General features: G+C 42.7%; 1 protein-coding gene across 24 annotated transcripts in view; it reads right to left on the reverse strand.

The window, feature by feature from the left end:
- The window catches only part of LOC111772066 (ATP-binding cassette sub-family D member 2-like), a 77,926-nt gene that overhangs the window by 35,977 nt on the left and 26,286 nt on the right, over positions 1-15,663 (reverse strand). For 8 of the 24 annotated variants that reach the window (XR_011431693.1, XR_011431691.1, XR_011431692.1 and 5 more), the window contains 2 exons: positions 6,691-6,785; positions 6,342-6,524 (listed from right to left, as the gene is read on the reverse strand). The exons of 3 other annotated variants lie outside the window; for them this stretch is intronic. Coding sequence is in view for 3 of the 21 variants with exons in the window: in XM_070248972.1 (XP_070105073.1) it covers positions 14,757-14,836 (80 nt within the window). In the remaining 18 variants the exon portion in view is untranslated. Of the gene's footprint in view, positions 1-2,170; positions 2,236-6,341; positions 6,525-6,688; positions 6,786-14,738; positions 14,837-15,663 lie in introns of those variants that run through there. 13 more of the 24 variants (XR_011431679.1, XR_011431678.1, XR_011431689.1 and 10 more) reach the window with 7 other exon arrangements.

Raw genomic sequence — 15,663 nt, forward strand, 5'->3', positions numbered from 1 at the left:
TGACTAATCATCAAGCCCCATCATCTTGAGAGCTGTCGCAAGACACGGCATTGCTCACACTTAGCACAGAGGCTGTGCAGCCACTGGCCTTTCAATGGGCCTGAAGGGCTTGGGCAATGAAAATCCCAGGGGCAACCAAGACGGACGCAAGATCACAGGCTCTTACCTACATATTTGATGGTGAATACTTAACTAAATAGGCAAAAAGCTCCCATTAATGACTACTATTGTATATCTTCCTACCCTTTAACATGCGGTGTTTGAGCCAGATTTAATTTAATTTAGAAAAATTAAGTACTGCTTATTGTACTTCAATGTTATGAAACAAACTTATGCTTTTTATGTATATTACCCATTTAAACTTTACAATGCTTTGAAGTAGGTTTCTTTACCCTCTTTTATAGAAGGGCACGACCTGAAGGACAGAGAAGGTAATATATATTCAGAGTGCTAGCACAGAAGAGGGAGCCAGGGATGGAGAGCCCCCTTACGCTGTGAGGGATTCTTTGGATGTAAATGATGGCAAGTACAATTCAATTGACTTTAAAAACAGGATCTGTTGACTCAGGCACCTGAAAAAGGTCTGGGAGTAAGGCTGCCCTCAGGCAGGAGGATTCATATTGGGGCTCAGCTGATGTCATCAATTTTCAGTTTCTATCCATTTCTCTGCTCTAGATTCTGGACTGGCTACCTTGTAAGTCTGTCTGGCAAGTTCGTAGCTACATCTTCCAAACTAAAAGCGCAGCTAAAAATGGGTTGTTTCTCCCACTAGTCCCTTCAAAAGTCCCACTGTGCCTTATTGTCTCCAGTTGGGTCACATGCCCATCCCTGACCAATCACTGTTGCCAAAAGCATGGACCAATCCTTTTGGCCAAGCCTGACTTCAATACCCTCCTTTAAAGTAAGAGCGTTAGTGATAAACAACTCCACTTGACATGGACTGAAACTGACAACGGGGTTAGATCCCCAGAGGGCAAAAGAAGGACTACTTTTAGAAGGTGAGTGAATGCTGAGTGTCAAAATAAAAACAAAAACAAAACGGATGTCTGCTTCAGCCCTCTCTCTCACCACCCCATTTCTGCCTTCTTGTCCAGAGTCATGCCATGGACTGAAGGTTAGAGTTAGAGGAAATGCCAATTCTGTGGAGGACAGGAAAGGAACTCAAAGTGGAAGGAATCAATCAGAGGCCCCAACATCCATGTGGATAGACCATCCAATGATCTGATCTCTCACTGTCTGCTCCTTCTCATCTTAGAGTCCTTTACCTTCATTCCAGTTCAGTTATGGCCATATCCTAGAACTTATCACCAGCAACACTTGTGTGTTCTGAAAAAATACAGTCTGACATTCTGCCCTTTATCCACTCAGCTTATGCCCTCAGCATGCTAATTCCTCAACCTATTCAGGAACTACAAGCCACTCTATACTTTCCCCTGCTCACCTGACAACATTTGTCTTCATTTCCTCCTTCTCCAAGGAAAACTTCATGGGGCATCACTTAATCCTAAACCTAAATATACTGCTCTGCTCTAAACAGCCTACCCCCTTCTTTCATTCGTCCTGTCTAGCAAAATCCAACTCTGCCTCTTTTAGAACTGTCTTCAAATAAGGGCCTGCTTCCTCTTGGATAAAATCACACAAGTGTGTTTGTGCCCCATAAACTTCTGTTCTACATCTGTTGCTCAGCTCCACCACTGCCTCAGAATCCAGTCATTCCTCCTGTGTTACCATGTGCCAGATGCTCTTCCAAGCACTTGGGACACCCAGTGGGGGCAACAAACAGAGGCCCTGTCTTGGGGGAGCTTCTGCGATTGTTTTCTCAGTCAACTCGCTTGCCTAAGTTCTCAAAACAATTCCACTTTCCTACACCTTGTCCACACTCCTCGCTCATTGATCATATGTGCTGGACCACCAGAGGGAAACAGAGAAGTCATCAGATGGGAACTTTTCTTCATAAAAACTTCAAAACAAAACAAAACCAAAACCAAAATGAGATCCTCCATCTCTTCTTTCCTCCTTCCTTCCCACCATACTGAAAGGTTTCCCTCAATGCTTTCCTTAATCCTCCCAACCTGGGATCTGCCCGCCCTTTCCAAGTCACAACACTTTCACATGTGTGGACTATCTGCCTTAATTTTCTACTTTTCCAGAGGGCCAAGACTACATTTACCTCATCACAGCTGGAAACACCAAGCAGAGCTCAGAATCCTCTGGAGGAATACATTGGCAATGGGAGGGACCTATGGGGAGGTCCTGCCCAGCATGCTCTGGGGCGGGGCCAAGTCCGGGGGCAGGGCCTGAGAGACTCTGAGAGCCTGTTTAGCTTCTTGAGGGTGACGGCACCAGCAACATGGCCAGACATCTCACCTCAGGCTTATGGAAGATATGAGTTGAGATTTAATACAAAGACAGGTTCTGAGGAAGGTTTCTGGATGCCTGAGTGACCTTCCCCACTGCCCAGCCTGAAGGATCCTTTCCTCCATCTGCCATTTCCATTATGGTGGGCAGGCCCTCACAGCCCCTGGGCCCCCAAACTCTCACTCCAGGCCCAGCCTTAGAAGGCGCTCAGAGGCCTGGGGGCAGGGCTGTGCCTGCCCAACACCACCCCCTTTGACGATGGCACTCTTAGGAACTCCACCAAGGTGAGAATAGTAATAAATAGAGTAACAATATGGACAACTGTTAAGGCTTCACCTTACACTGGCTGCCTGGCCTTGCACAAGTAGCCTGAGTCTCAGATCTCATCTATTATGTGCAGATACTGACGTGTACTGATAGGGTTGGTCCTCGGAACTGGAATGAATGAGTAAAGAGTTTTGAACAGTGTTTACCTAACACTAGAAGTTTAATATGTGCTACCCATTATTATCACTCATTTAAAATGCTAGGCCTCCTCTTTATTATTTTAGACATATCAATTTACCACTCATGCATTCTTCCTTCCTTCAGAATGAATTTATTTAGTACCTAACATGTGCCAGACACTATGCCAGGCTCTGGAATACAATGGTAAGCAAAAAGGTAGAGTCTCTGCCTTCATGGATCTTACAGTCTAGAGGGGAGATCAGGCAGAAATTAATCATACCAGATTGTGTAAATGTCCCATGTTACATTCTATGATGGATTCATGAGCTGGTTGTCGGTGCCAAGGGAGTTTAAAACATGGGGATTAGGCCTAACCAAGGAGAAGAGGGTCTTCCTCACCCATCCCTCAGGAGCTGATAAGGCTTAAGAGGTAAAAGGTGAGTAGGAGACAACTTGGCAAAGCAGGGAGGGAGAAGTGTTCCAGGCAGAGGAATCTGGGTGATGAGAGCAGAGAGTGAGGAGGGAGGAATGTGATGCAAGAAGAAGAGGGAAAAGCGTGGGAGGCACAGATTAAGCAGAGTTCTCTGGGCCAAATCAACTAGTTAAGTCTTTGGAGCAATGGGGAGCCAGGGGAAATTTTTAAGTTAGGATTTATTTATATGTGTAGGGTATTCAGATTTTAGTTGTATTATTTGAGTTTCCAAAAGATTACTGTGAATTAATACTGTGAATTAATGAATTACAGTGATTTAATGTGAAGAATGCTTTGGATGGGGTAAACAGGATGTGAGAGACCAGTGAGAAGGCCACTGCAGTAATCTATGAGAGAAATGATGTCAGCATGGACCACAATGGTGGTGGCCAAAGTGGAGTAATGTGGACGGATGTGAGTGGCATGACTTCATTAATTCTAATAAGATGGAACATTTTTCCTTTTGTTTCGCTCCAGTGCCCAAGAGGTACAGGTTGGTGCAAGACGTGGGGTCTTTTATAGAGTTGGACAAGTCAGCAGACACGAAACATTTAAAAAGGCTGCTTGAACTGCTGACTAGCCAAAATCAAAGAGGAAGTTGACCTTCAACCCTTTGTTTTATTCCAGCTGCAGAAGTCATTTTCAGTTACTCTCTGACTCAAGTAAACACCACTCCCTGTCACCTTATCCCTTTGAGGGTTGGTTCACTTCTACATTTTCACTGGGACATGATTCTCACCGACAGTAGAAAGTTTGGCACCCAGACCTGCAGCTGTGAAGACACTTGCTCCTCTCTCGAACTATTAGTACTTCTGGGAAACACGTCCCAGTGCCAAACTGTCCTGGTCCTGAAATGACCCCGTTATTTGGGGAGGTAGTAAAGGAAATTACATGTTTTAAACCCCGAGCGGCACTCTCTTTGGACATCGAAAGGTGTAAATGATAAAATACTTACTAGACTTAAAGACCAGGGAGTAAACGGGGGGCTGGATGCTGCCCAGACTCTGTGTGTCAGCAAAACATATCTGAGCTCAGCGAAGTAACCCAGGACCAAGTGTTTTCCTCAGTGGAATAGTTAGACAACAGAGGTGGGCAATTTAGAAAAGATAACTTCTTCTGTCCCTGCTTTAGAATTTCTATTACAAACAAAACCCAATCCTTAGCAAGATTTAAGAGCATGGGACAAAGACTGCTAGATGTTGAACTGCTGGGAGTGGAGCCCACGTTTTATTTATCTTTGTATCCAAGCACATCCGCAGTGCTTGCCACGAGGCAGATACTCAGTGAATGCTGGGTGGATCAAGGATTCCTCTGTGTTTTCATGGGGTATTTATATGGTATGGGAATTCAGTCATCTTTTGCCCCACTAGGTAGAGATGGATGCTTTCTGTTCTCCATGTTTACTTTGAACACCATTTAGCTATAGGGATGTTCTAAAATGAAATAATAAGGAAACCAGCTTTAATACGATTTTATATATACAGACAGATACACTTTCTGACCACATGCAGATATGAATGCTCTCCCTGGAAGATGCTTTTGTAACCTAAATTGCACTAGAATGAGGTTAGAGATGGGGAAGAAAGGGAAAGTAAGGTAAAACTCACAGCTTAATTTCTAGACAGGATTGCTGCTTTAAAAATGAATTTCAGGTGCTTCTTGGCATATTTGGCCCAAGCACTGGAGATTTAACAGTGATTTGTGATTTGGTGTGACCCAGAACATGGCCCAATGGTCCTCTATCCTTTGAAGCAGTCAGTCTGTTCTCTTGATTGCTGTTCTGGACTTTCTCACCATCACTCCCCATCAGGGCCCCATTCCTTCTGCTCTGTCCTAGTGGAACAGTCCCTTGACCTTCATTCTCCCACTACTCTAGTCTCGACTTCTCCTCGTTGCTAGATTACTCTATTATTGCTTCTCAAATTGTGGTTCCCAGACCAGTAGCATTAGCATTGCCAGGGAACTTATTAGAAACGCAGATTCTCAGGCCTCACTCTGGACCTACTCAAGAAGAAACTTTGATGTGGGGCCCAGCAATTTTAACAAGCAAGGTAATCTCCAAGGTGAGAACCACTGCTGTACGTAAAGCTCAGTTCTGAGCATATCACCCCTTTGCCCAATACCCTTTATTGCTTTCCTGCCGACAACCACATGAGTGTGTGTGTGTGTGTGTGTGTGTGTGTGTGTGTGGCTGTGCGGGCCCTTCTATCCAAGGCCTTCTGCAATCAAGCACCAGCTCATGTGTCCCCACGCAGGGAGGTGTGTTCCATAGTCATCCTAATGGGTTACCTGCTCTTCCCTCTGCTCTCCTGCCGCCTCTCTCTGTGTTAATGTTGGGTCTTCTGCTAGAAATACCCACCTCCTCCCTCTCCTTGTAGAAACCTTACTCATTCTTTAAGGCTCACTGAAAAATTAATATTTATCTAAGGAATCCATACCTGTGCCTTTAAAACCAAATAGTACTGAAGGCTTTATAAAGAACCACGGCAGGCCCTCCCCCACCTCACAACCCCAATCCTTCCTATCCCCCCAGTTCCATTCCCCCATGGAAGCCACTTGAGCCGTTTCTATCATAGTTGTTCTGGTGTTTACCTCTATTTATATAACTAATACGCAAATACTTGTAATTAAAAGTAATTTTAAAATATTAGACACTAACTTCTTGCCGTGGTAGATAAAATTTGAGTAGGTAAAATTGCAGGTGGATGAAATTTGGTCGACACCCCATTCCCCTCTTCACTCTTCTCAATCTGTCCTCACTTAAATCTTTATTCATGCAAAGTTAATCTTGGCATGGAAGGTGACCCCTTTCCTGGAACGTGTTCAGAGACTGCTCCTCCCCTGCTCCCACAGAGCTGTGTATCTCTCTTAGTGCACTGTCCCCCTTGCCCTTCCACGTTTGTATGTATGTGTCTCCCATTCCCACCAGCTTGTAAGAGCCAGGAAAGTCTAATCCATCTTTTACTTTCTCTGAATCCTCCCAGGGCAAAGCACAGGGCCTGGGATATAGTACACACTGAGCAAATGTGGCCAATTTAACCGTAAAGTAAAATATCTGCCTGACCTTTGAAGCTTGCTGGTGTGACAGCAGTACTTGGAATGAGTCTTCCCGTTCCAATGTGGTTTTCCAACATTATTGTGGGGAATAGTAAACTGGAGTCAGGAGACTTGAGCCACACCACCTTCTTGGTGACTTCTTTTAAGACCTTGGGGAAGGCACTTAATGGTTTTGCTTCCGTTTTTTCACCTATAAAGTGGCAACAATAATATCTATGGACAGAGTCGTAGGAAGGACCAAATACAACAGCACAGGCTATCAGGTATAAGGCATTACATTGATTCCTTATGTTTAAAACAAAAAGGCAAACCATTTTCTGGTAGCACATAGGGCTATAATGAACATTAAAACCAACCTTTAAATAGAAAACTTTATTTTTAGATGATCCAGGGGGTCTTTCTTCCAAGATCAGCCTAAGATTTTTTCGGAGGAAACTGTATTCTCATTGTCCTGAAATTTGAAGCAAGAAAATTCAATCATTTAAGACCATTTGCCTATTCTGACTTGTTGATGAGAAATCACCACTACTGCCACCCTTTTAGCCTCTGAAGGGATTGTAAGCTTTGTCTTGATTTGATGGCTCAAAAATAAAATCTACCAAAGGTACGTTTTCTAAGCCTTGTCTGGCTCTACCCATTAGAAAAGTGTGAGCTACTGTTCTATCAAAACTAATTATATTTTAAATCTACAACCAAGTCTCAATTACCAAGGTTAATGGGACTACGTGCATACATAATTCTCTCTTACATTTATCCAGTGCTTTTAACTTCTTCAAAGCACTTTTCACTGTACTGCATATAAAACAGATGCATTTTTTTAAATCCACAAATAAGGTAAAAAATAAATCTTCAGATCAATAATTTCAACTTTGTACCTGTCAAAAGCTATTAGAACTTGCAAAATTGTCTAATAGGACTTTCATTGCCCTACTCTCCTCTCGACCCCTCTCAACTAAGGCCAGAAAAGACCGAAAGATCTGGAGGAATCTCCAGAGGAGAGGAAGCCAGAGAGGGAAGGAAGCCAAGGACCTGGGCCATCCACAGCCTGGATCATTAGCTCCAGTGTAATTGAGAATAACTGACTGTATGTGTGACTATGGCCAGAAAATCCAGAAAGAGATGAAAAGGCAAAGAAAATGACGTGTGAGTAACAGTATTTACAGGGTCTGTCTTTGTCATTCTCTCAACAAGCATTATTGAGTGCCTACTGTAATGACAGGTGCTTTCAACAAAGAGGATGGACACAGCATGAACAACCCAGGCAAGACTGCTATTTTCATAGTGATGACCTTCCTGAATGGTGCAGACAGACAACAAACACAAAGACACACAACTTCACATAAACGAGATAACTTCAGGTGGCACTAGGCTCTGTGGAGTCCATAAACACAGGAATGTGATAGAGCCTTGGGGAAGGGATGCTGTTGTAGATAGGGTTGCCAGGGAAGGCCTCAGGGTATCTGAGCTGCAATCTGTGAGAAGAGCCCACCCTGTGCAGGTCTGCAAACCAGATGATGGAATGAGTGAACTCGCCAAGTATGCTAGAGGGAGAGGGGTCCAGGCCAGTTTCAAGGGGTTCCAGGAAAGTCACTGTTCTGTGGTTATTCACTTTGTGTCCTTTTGGGGATATTACTACAACCTCTCCAGGACCCCGGATTTATTGCCTCTACAATGCGGGTTGCTAACACTGATCACCTGGACAGGGGAGCGCTGAGAAATAATGGGTAAACAATTGTGAGGAGCCACATAAATGCTAAATAATGCTCATGGTAATAAGCTTTTATTAAAGTCAGCACCTTGATAGGCAGCTCACAATCGGATACCTTGGCAAATGTGTAAATTGACGTGGCTGCTCCCTGTGCACACCAGCACCATCCTTTAAAACAGAAAAAAATAAATGAGCCTATGGTCATGATATTCGAAGTAGTTAGTGATCAAACAACTGTCTGGAGAGAAAGCTGGTGTGTGAAGTGTAAAATGGGAGCAGGAAGATAACGGCACATCACAGCCCAGCTCACGCAGAGGATAACTCATGAATTGACTGGATGCTTGCTGGTGCACACACCATCCGCTCCAGGGTGGTACTCTAACCCCCTTGGGACTAGGTGCTGCCACCAAAAGCCCCAGCAGACAGCAAGGGGAGTGAGAAGGAGCCAGAACAGAAGCATCTCTGGCAGCAGCCCTCTCCGGCCCTCTTGGCCTTGGAAAGCCACCCCTGGGGGAGGACTGAGCAGCCAGCACCAAGGGCCCTACCTTGGAAGGGCACCAAGGAAGTGGTGGGGGGGATGTGAGGGAGGCGGGATGAGCATTGCATTTCTCCCTACGAGAATGAAATATCCTAACACCAGGAGAGACTTCAGTTGTGGTTATAACTGAGCCTCCCCACACAGAGATATGAGTCCACCCCTTAGAAGCAAATCTTCCTCCCCGAAAACCTCCCCCCAAAATATAACATTAACATCACAAAAAATGAATTCTTTTTTGTGGGTCCTACCATCTCTTTGATATAAATACACAAGTGCCTAAACATTCCTTCCCATCTCCCATCCCACATCGGCAATCAGATTGTGACACACACACACACATACACACAAGCACATGCTCACACAAATACCACACACACCCAACTCCTTTGTTAAGCCCTGGCTCAGCTATTATAAGGTACCTGTGGAGTGTAGGTCACATAGTAGAAAAGTTTAAATTACTGTTGCTTCTACTCTGAAAAGCAGACAGGAAGAAAAGACAATAAAAAAGAAAACATTTATTTTAAGGCTGATACTAAACACTCTACTCCACGTTGACTGAGGTCAATTTCCCACTGTGGGATGGGGAGAATCGAGATGATCTCTGAGGTGCTATGAACCCACAGTGCAGACTTCACGTTTTGAGGCTTGACTAGAAACGACGGGGACGTGAAAAAGAACATGGCGAGATAATCCTAGTCTTCAGGAAATTATGGTTTAAACTGGGCTGGAGAAAGACCAAGATCCTCAAAAAAACCTAATTGATTTTAACCAAATGGAGTAATTTGAAAATGTTAAATACACTGGGATATCATATTAAAAGTATTCTGGGAGAGCATGCCGCATGGGACGTGGTAAGCGCTGAATTTCCTGCTGCTAAGGGAGGCATTCCTATCTGCCAATGTCTCATGCTGCTCAGACCTGAATCATTCATTTAGGTAGACCATTTGTCCAAGTGCGTCATTTCCCAAAATAGCCAATGGAGGAATCCAGGGAGAACTGTCCTGAGGAGATGTGGTCATCCTCAAGGCCAAATCAGTCTAGACTAACATGGTTTTAGCAAGACTGCCCAAAGGGCTTCTAGACTTTGTTTGGTAAGTGTTGTTAATGCCTTGGTAACAATGGACTGTTGATAAGGTGGGAGATAATGTCAGAAGGAAGGAAGGTACCCGCTCACATCTTTTGCTTTTAACTTAAGCTAACCCATAAAATCCATTATCAAACCCCAAGGAATGCCCCCAATTATTGTCTTGGACCCTTCATTTCGCTTTGCTTTGTTTTTTTTTTCCAACTCTCTATTTCTGTTTTTACCTGGCACTGACTTGCTTGACTCCTCTTCTCCTCTCAGCTTCTGGCTCTGTGCTCCCCCTTTAGACTTGATGAGTAATTTTGGTTTTCCTGCTTTTCACCTTTGGCACCCCTTCAAAAATGGGTTAGGTTTATCTTCTGGCTCTTTCTACTTCTGACTGCTTGGAAGTTTGGATCATACTTAGCCAAGTTTTGATCCCAGGACCTTTCCCTGGCTTTGACCTGTCTCAGTGGCATCTGTGCTGGGCTTGACTCCTCCAGGTGAGGGCGTCGGCAAGAGGGAGGATCAAGCAAAGATCAAGCAAGGAAACAGGAAGAATACCTGGCTCAGCTTAAACTGTGCAGGGCACTGAGGCCTTGCTGGCCGTCCAGTCTCTGCCTCCTTCTTCCTCTGCTGCTTTCATTCCCTCCTGTCTCTGACTTTCAATTTTTAAGTTTCTGCCTTCTGACTGGTCAATCCTCTTCTAGCATCCCTTTGTAAGATTGAAATGGGAGTGGGAGTGATATCCATTAGCCAAAATAAGTTCGATAGCTGGGAGAAACTGCTGAATCTCTGGTGTCTTTATAGCACTTATCAAATCCCAATTAACCATATTAGTTGGCAAACTGCCCTGGCTTCCCAGGGAGTCAGCTGGTAGGTGAGTCAATAAATATCTGTCAGATGAATGGATGCACACACACTAGTTGTGTAGCATGGCATCAGGTACTTTAAATAATACCAAGTATAAGACTTCATCCTTGGCTGAAGAAGGACATCTTCTCACGGCCATTCACAAAAGGACTGTTTGGAAATATCACCAAGCGCTAGACCAGCTTCGCTATTTCTTCTAGAAAACAAGAAGAAATCTCTTGTTTCAAGAGATGTTTGTGTCATCGCTTAATGCACAACTGGCTTCATGTGGGCAAAAGGGAACGTGAGCAAAGCCCTGGTTAAAGCATAACAGACACCCTTGGGCTAATGAACTGTCGAAGGTATTAGTTTCAGTGGATTTTCTACATAACTGCTTTGTAAACAGCAACACGCATAAACCATAAACAAGGAGAATGAAGTGAGCACCCACAGACCCACCACTCATGTCAAATCATACAATGTTGATATCACCCCAGAAGCCTCCACTCTCCTGTCTGATAATCTTTCACTTACTTTTCTTTATAATTTCATCACCTTTATAAACTCCCATAAAACATTTAGTTATATCCAGTTTGGGGATCAAAATAGATTAAAAAACAATTGCAGGTGCATTCAACATTGGACATGAAAAAGAAAACTGGTTTTTTAATAAGATACTTGAAGTGTACACTTTCCGTAGGTGATCAAGACATTTACTCTTTAGTCCATTTTTATGTTTGCTGACTGCCAATCACTCTACTCCTTAATACTTCAAAGGTATTTTTCCCAAAGCTGCCTTTTGTCTTACACTAATGATTTCCTGGACTCAAGTGAATTTTGAAGGAGACTGAGCTCACCATGATGAAATGGATGTTGACATTCCATAACCATCATTGTAATTATTCCTAATTTGTACTTTGCTTCAAAAACTCTCTTCCCTTGCCCCCTAAAGTCTGTACTTTCAGAATAGCATCTACAGCTTTAATTATACCTGACAATAAACTACTCTCACCACAAAATCTTGTTAATCACAGTGTATGTTACTATCTTCAAATATCCTGTTTTTTTTAAATTGCATTTATATCAGGTTCCCAAAGAGTTACAATATTAGCAATGAATGTTTTAACTGTTTCTGTAATTACCGTTTGTAATGACTACAAATCAAAGTTGTACAAACTTTGGATTGGAGGCTGGTTGAATTATCTACCAAACTGGGGTGAATGGTCCTTTAATCAACCGTATACTGAACAAATCTACAGAGTAAAAACTGAGATGGAATTTGAGTGACTTGGTGTCCATCGAGAATCAAATCGGATGCTGTAGTGTTAACAAGGGACTTCAGGTCCGAATAATTCTATTAATCACACTTCTTCCAAATTAGTCAGTTAATGTTGTGGGTCCTGATGAGACAGGATTTAGGAAGGCAGAGAGCGGCGGGTAATGCTCCTGGTGATAGGATCCTTAGAGCAAAGGACAGAAGACAAAAGGAGAAGGCTGTATTCGTGAGAAGTGATTTGGACCATAACCGCTATAATTATAAGCTTATAATGTCACCACACTGCTTTCTGTAATGTAATATTTTTGTTGTCTGTTATTTTCCTTGATTCAGGTTTTGTATTTTTCATGATGTAATAGTGAGATCTAGTCTCATTTTTCTGTGTATTTGGATACATTGAGTAGAGTGCTCTGGCTGAGTAAAGAGTTTCACATATGGGAGACTTGAGAAACAAGAGTGGCAAGGAAAGTTAGGTCAGATTATGAAAATTCTTAAAATGTTTATATTGGACTTAATCCTTCAGAAGTCATTTAGTGTTCTCTTTTCTTTTTTTTGTAATTGAGAGCACCATGAGGAAAGGAGTGTTTTTGATGATCTATTTTATTTTATTTCTTTCTCTTTTCTTGGAGGAAGATTGGCCCTGAGCTAACATCCGTGCCCATCTTCCTCCATTTCATCCGTGGTTCGCGTGCCACAGCATTGCCTGATAAGCAGTGTATAGGTCTGTGCCAGAATGGGAACCTACAAACCCCAGGCCGCCAAAGAGGAGCACACAATCTTAACCACTACACCACCTGGCTGGCCCCATTTTTGATGATTTCTAAGGGGTAAAAACTAGGCAGGGAGATTAGGTAAGATGATATAGCAAAAATTCAGGCATTAAGAAATAAGGTTAGACTAGGCTGGCGATGGCGGCCATGGATTGGAAAGGAAGGAAGGATGGATGCAGCATCATAAGGGAAAAATTTGCTTCTTTCCCTTTGTCTTTTCAGCCATTTGGGCTTAACAGTGTTCAGTGCTCCTGATTTATTTCCCTTTCCATTTATATTTTCCTTCTTCCCTTAATAATCTACTTTTGCTTTCCCATTTTTCCCTCTCTTCTCTCCTTTGCTTGCATTCTTATCACCTTCCCTGATAGGACGATGACTGAATCAGGGAGGTAGACATCAAATGGGAGATCTGAGTAGAAACTAACTATAAGATTTACTAATTAGAGTATGTTGCTGCTTAAAACAGTTTTTTTAACCTTTCATCTGCAGTTAAGAAGAAGAAAAGAAAGGTGAGGAGGCAAAAAAGGAGTAGAGAGGAAAAGGGAGAGACTCATTTATCCATTCATTCAAGAAGTGCTGTGTTTCCAGAGAAAGAGAGAGTGCCAAAGAGATAGAGAAAACACCACACAATAATTTGTGTTATTGTAGTTGTATCATCTATTTCCCCTTCTAACTCAGTTGGGTAAAGTAGAGATGCCAGATGGGAGGCTAAAGACTAAGGTGAGATGGGCAGTCTCCCTCCCTCCCTTATTGCCTGCTGCTTCTCATATCAAAAGATGGAGTCTACATCCCTCCCCCTAGGTCTCAGTGACTGGCTCAACCAATAGGATGCTGTGGAGGTGACTTTCTGGGACTTCTGAGGCTAGGCTGTAAGAAGCCTGGTCTTTTGGAATATTTCCTCTTGGGATGCTTTCTTTTGGAACCCAGCCACCACTTTGAGAGATGCCCAAGTCACATGAAGAGGCCACATGCAAGCCCTCCAGTTGGCAGCCCCAAATAAGATAACAGCCAGCATCCTCAGCAAACACAGAAATGAACCATCTTGACATCCAGCACAATAGAGGCAAAGAGGATTTCAGCCCAAGCTGACATCTGACTGTACTTCCTAGGAGACCCCAAGCAAGAACTGCCCAGCGAATCCCAGCCAATCCACAGAACAATAAGAGACAAGAATAACTTACTGTTTCAAGCTACTCCACTTTGTTGTGGTTTGTTATACAGCAATAGATACCTTTTTTCATCCTTACACGAGACACAAAGAATATCGAAAGTTTGAAGATTCATAATGCCACCCGGAATGCATGTATATTTTTTACGTATTTTTTTCCTTTTAAAGGTCACTTTCTTATTCATTAGCCTTGAAATTGGAATTTGAATTGACCTTGATCAGAAATCCTAAGAAATGCTTAAGCAAATATTTTAAGCACTATCATATTTTGAGTACTAGTTCAGGATAAAGTGGTATTGATGTGACAAGAATAATGGATGTGTAATTAGAAGATGGAGTTTAAGTCCTAGTTCTGTCATTTATTACTGTGTGGCCTACAACAAGTTATTTAACATTTCTGCTTCCTAGTTTCCAATGCTATAATGTAATCGAAGGTATTTAGTGATGCATGACAAAACACAGACATTCAGTGAATTTCCATTTCTTTCCTTCCTATGAAAGTCCTGTACTCATAAGTGCAACCATATCAGAGCCTATCATACTGCTTCCTAAAACTAAATATTTTTATTATGTATCAAATGTTTCCCTTGAAAACTATTTCATAAGCTTCCATAGTGTTGCCTTTACTAGTGTGATCTGCCTCACTTTTCCTGTGGGATAGTTTACTTAATAGATTTTGGGGACTCATCCTGTTGCTGGATTCTTACAAAGACTCTTTTGTGATAACCTTCTTTGGTTTTCAAGGACATAACCCTGTTTCTCGAGTGTGGTTCCCTACGGTAGCATAAATGTTGACAAGTTAAATGCATATCACATAAGAATTTTAATTGTTCATCATATGTTTATGTATTGAAATATAGAGTTGAATTGATATAATTGGTAACATTACCCATTTGCTTTGATTTGAGATGTCAAGTGATTGAAAAAATTTTTAATTCAGAATTGAATTACCTTGCTTATTTGAATTTATCATTTTTGCGTAATTAGGATGAACTAATTTAATTTGCAGTTATCCGTAAATGACTTAACTGATGTCTGCTGAGGTTCTCAAGGCCACAGGATTATGGAGTCATGCTGAACATCACTCTGTCTCTTAGGGTTGGAAGTACAAGTGCATCTTGTGAAGCCTGGAGACAGAAGTTACAAGCTTGATTTTTTTTCCATTAATGTTTTTTTTTCTGTTTTGTCCCCCTCATCTCACTCTAGGCTGCTTCATGTTTCCCAGAAGGACCACATATTTCATTTCAGACCTTCGCGGAGCGGGAAGGTGCACTGACAGGGACGCAGGGTCCCCGCCAGGCTCGCTCTCGGGGAACTGCAGCCTCCTCCCTCGGGTTTTACTTGAACGTCAGACCCGAAACCATGCAACGTATGGAAGAAAACATAGGCAGTCAGTCCTTTGACATCAGTCTTGGCAGCCTATGTTCAAGTACCACGTCTGACTGGGCAATGGAAACAAAATACAAAATGAACAAATGGGACTACATCAAAGTAAAAAAATCTTCTGCGTGGCAAAGGAAACCATCCACGAAACCAAAACGCAACCTAACCCCTGGGAGAAGATACTTGCAAACCGTAAATCGGATAAGGGGTTAATACCCAAAATACAGAAAGAACTCATACACCTCAACAACAAAAAAAGTCAACAACCCAATTAAAAAAACGGGCAAAAGATCTGAGCAGTGACTTCTCAAAAGAAGATATACGGATGGCCAACAGGCATATGGAGAGATGCTCAACATCATTAGCGATCAGAGAAATGCAAAGAAAAAGTACAATGAGATGTCACCTTACTCTGGTCAGAATGGCTCTAATCAACAAGACAAGAGACAAGTGTGGGAGAGAGGATGTCGAGAGAAGGGAACTCTCCTGCACTGCTGGTGGGAGTGCAGACTGGTGCAGCCACTATGGAAAGCAGTAGGGAGTATCCTCAGAAAACTAAGAATAGATCTAC

The sequence above is a fragment of the Equus caballus genome, chromosome 23 (genome assembly GCF_041296265.1).
Source record: "Equus caballus isolate H_3958 breed thoroughbred chromosome 23, TB-T2T, whole genome shotgun sequence".
In the NCBI taxonomy this organism is placed as follows: Eukaryota; Metazoa; Chordata; class Mammalia; order Perissodactyla; family Equidae; genus Equus; species Equus caballus.